The sequence below is a fragment of the Formica exsecta genome, unplaced genomic scaffold (genome assembly GCF_003651465.1).
Source record: "Formica exsecta isolate Colony F162 unplaced genomic scaffold, ASM365146v1 scaffold82, whole genome shotgun sequence".
In the NCBI taxonomy this organism is placed as follows: domain Eukaryota; kingdom Metazoa; phylum Arthropoda; class Insecta; order Hymenoptera; family Formicidae; genus Formica; species Formica exsecta.
This window is the reverse complement of record NW_021853592.1, coordinates 1,611,072-1,613,773: the sequence shown is the minus strand read 5'-3', so window position 1 is coordinate 1,613,773 and position 2,702 is coordinate 1,611,072. Positions and strand designations below refer to the sequence as shown.

Genomic DNA, 2,702 nt, shown 5'->3' with positions numbered 1-2,702 from the left:
AATATATACACACATAGAAATGTATAAATAAAGTTATATAATATAAAAAATGCAATACAAAACTTTGAAATTTGCTATTTATATATATATAAAAATTATTAACTATGTTTGGTTTTAGATTTGTAAGTGATCATTTGCATGAATACCTTTCATTATCTTCGAGAGTACGATGCTCATCGCTGCCTTGTGTCACCTCAGCCAATGATGATTCCAGAAGAGTTGCGTCGGCCGACTGTATGGTAGCAGCATTAGCAACTATACCAGAGATAGATTCTTGTTCGGGATCAGATTGATGAAATGTAATGTTTCCTTGCTGCAGTCCACTCACGACATTTTGACAACCAGTTGTAACTTGTGTAATTTGCACCGGGGCAGTACTATTAGATGTCTGCGGTTGTATCTGCTGAGTCGAAGATGCGATCACTTGAGATTGCACCGACGCTCCAGAGGGATGAATCGTCGACGAGGTTTGCTGCGTCGTCTGAGGAACTTTATGAATATTTTGCATGCCTTGCATCCCCTGTATGGCAGTTAGTGGCTCGGAAATTTGGGTCATCTGCGGGTTTTGCGTTTGCAAAGGTTGCTGACAGGAAGCTGCGTCCGATTGATGCTGCGTTACGAGAATATTCGGTGTCTGAGAGGTCGAGACTGAAGTTTGCTGCACCGGCTGACAAATATTCTGCACTGGTAAGGATTGATTTTGCGTGCTCACCGTCACATATGTTTCCTCATTTGAATGAGGAATGTTTTGCTGTGATGTCACTGTGCTATTACTAGTTTGAGTTATGATAGGAATAGAACCTTGGGGCATACTCTGAGGCTGCCCTAAATTGTTAGGATGAGTGGCTTGCAAATTGGAGGGTAACGTAGATCCTTGACCCCCTTGCGGAGGTTGCTGTTGCTGTTGCTGAGTGACTATCGGTTGAGTTTGAGATTGAAAATATTGCGGGATCTGTTGCGTAGGCGGCTGCTGCACTTTAGCTTGGGTTTGCGTAGGATTATGCTGTACATTGGGAGGTATTGAATTATTTACTGCATAATTTGCACTCGAAACCGATTGTGCAGGATTACTCGAAACAGCGATCGATGAATGCACTTTGTCCGGGTGAGACGATACCGGTCCATTAGTGTCAATATTAATTCCTTTATCGTCGGTCACTACGGATTGTTTCGCAGCGTCCGGGACAACAACTCCGCTATCGGTCACTCCATAAGATATGCACACCTCGTTTGGATCGGACACCTTGGGAGTACCGATAGCTGTCGGTTGATTGACAGACGTATGATCCAAGTAATCCATGCAGGTCCACCGTCCTCTCTTGAACGGCTCCGTACTTTCAATCTTGACCACTTTGAATCTCTCGTTCCTACCATGGGAGTGAACTTCTCGCAGATCAGAGTCCTGCTTAACATTACTCGACAGTAGATTGATTATGTTGTTGTCAGTGACAGATGTTATATCCAGAGTATTGATATTGCTATCGTTAACCGAATTACTGACGTTGCTACCCTCGGAGGGTACGATCGCCAGGCCGTATTGCGAGCTGGTGGGGATCACCGGTGCCGTGCTGAGGGCGGCGTGGCTCGTGTTGAAGAAGACGTCCTCCTTGGAGAACGTGTCCTCGGAGTAGCTCGGCGTCTCGATGTCGAGGTCGGTGATGCGCGAGTGCTCCACGGAATTGTCCTCCGTGTGCGACTCGTCCAGGTCGTCGTTGGAATCCTCGCCGGCGTCATTGCTCATGCGGCAGCCTACGGTGACGCTGGTGATCTGAAAGGACGACGTTTTCTTCCGATTGCACTGACTCCCGCCGATCGTTCCCGCTTGCACGTTGCCCGGGGCGATCAGGGTAACCTGCTGCTGATGCAGCCTGTCCACCTCACCCAGACGGATCGTCTCCGTGGTGGTGCGGTGAACCGGGTTCGATACCTTCCTGCTGCTACTACCATCCGACAGCTTGTGCGATTTTCTGTGCACATTATCTGCCATTATTATGGAAACTTAACATACGAGAGACACGATCGCTGCATCCGTCCTCTCGAAGCATGGTAGAACCGACATCATCTCGTTCAGTCTCTCATCACGATCTCTCCTCATAGGTATGTCTCTTCAATTGTTACCGAGATCTATGCTAGATCCGTGAGATGATTCTCTCGTTAATCCTCTCAATCGTTCGCAGCACCGCATGCTCCAACTCCCGTAGAAGACACGAGACGACGGCTCGAAGGCATACTCTCTGCTTTTGGGATGTTGACAGTTCGTTCTCTGTTACATTATATTAATTTTACGGGAAAGAAGCGTATTCGCTCCAACACCGTCCGTTCGTGAAAAATCGAGTCTTGGCTCGTCTACTGCGCGTTGACAAACGTCACCTATCCTCGTTTCTTTAACAATCGCAATCCCGTTCGAGCTCGAAATTCGCGTTCGAAATTACTATCTCGAGAGCAAAATATGTATGTTATCCATGTTCCCTTTTTATACATGTGTATCACGCGTTATATACTGTATAGGTAAGCGGGCAGTTTAAAAATGGCTTCCGCAAGATTTTGCGGTTTTGACGCTAGGAAAATTTCGAATCGTTTGATTGAGCGATCAAAAATGAAGCTATTTTCATTTGCTCTCGAGCGCAAAATTTCTTCGTCCTGATTGGTCGTCGAACACCTTCAAGGATCTGTTTTACTCTAGAGGTATATATATATATATA

The 2,702-nt window shown here is 46.2% G+C and overlaps 1 protein-coding gene across 1 annotated transcript in view; it reads right to left on the bottom strand.

Annotated features, from left to right (window-relative positions):
- Positions 1-2,589, bottom strand: part of LOC115244538 (protein bunched, class 2/F/G isoform) — an 8,076-nt gene extending 5,487 nt beyond the window's left edge. Inside the window, exon 1 of the mRNA XM_029822234.1 lies at positions 147-2,589. Coding sequence (XP_029678094.1) covers positions 147-1,987 — 1,841 coding nt within the window. The 5' untranslated portion in view covers positions 1,988-2,589. The remainder of the gene's footprint in view (positions 1-146) is intronic.
- Between the last annotated feature and the right edge of the window lie 113 nt (positions 2,590-2,702).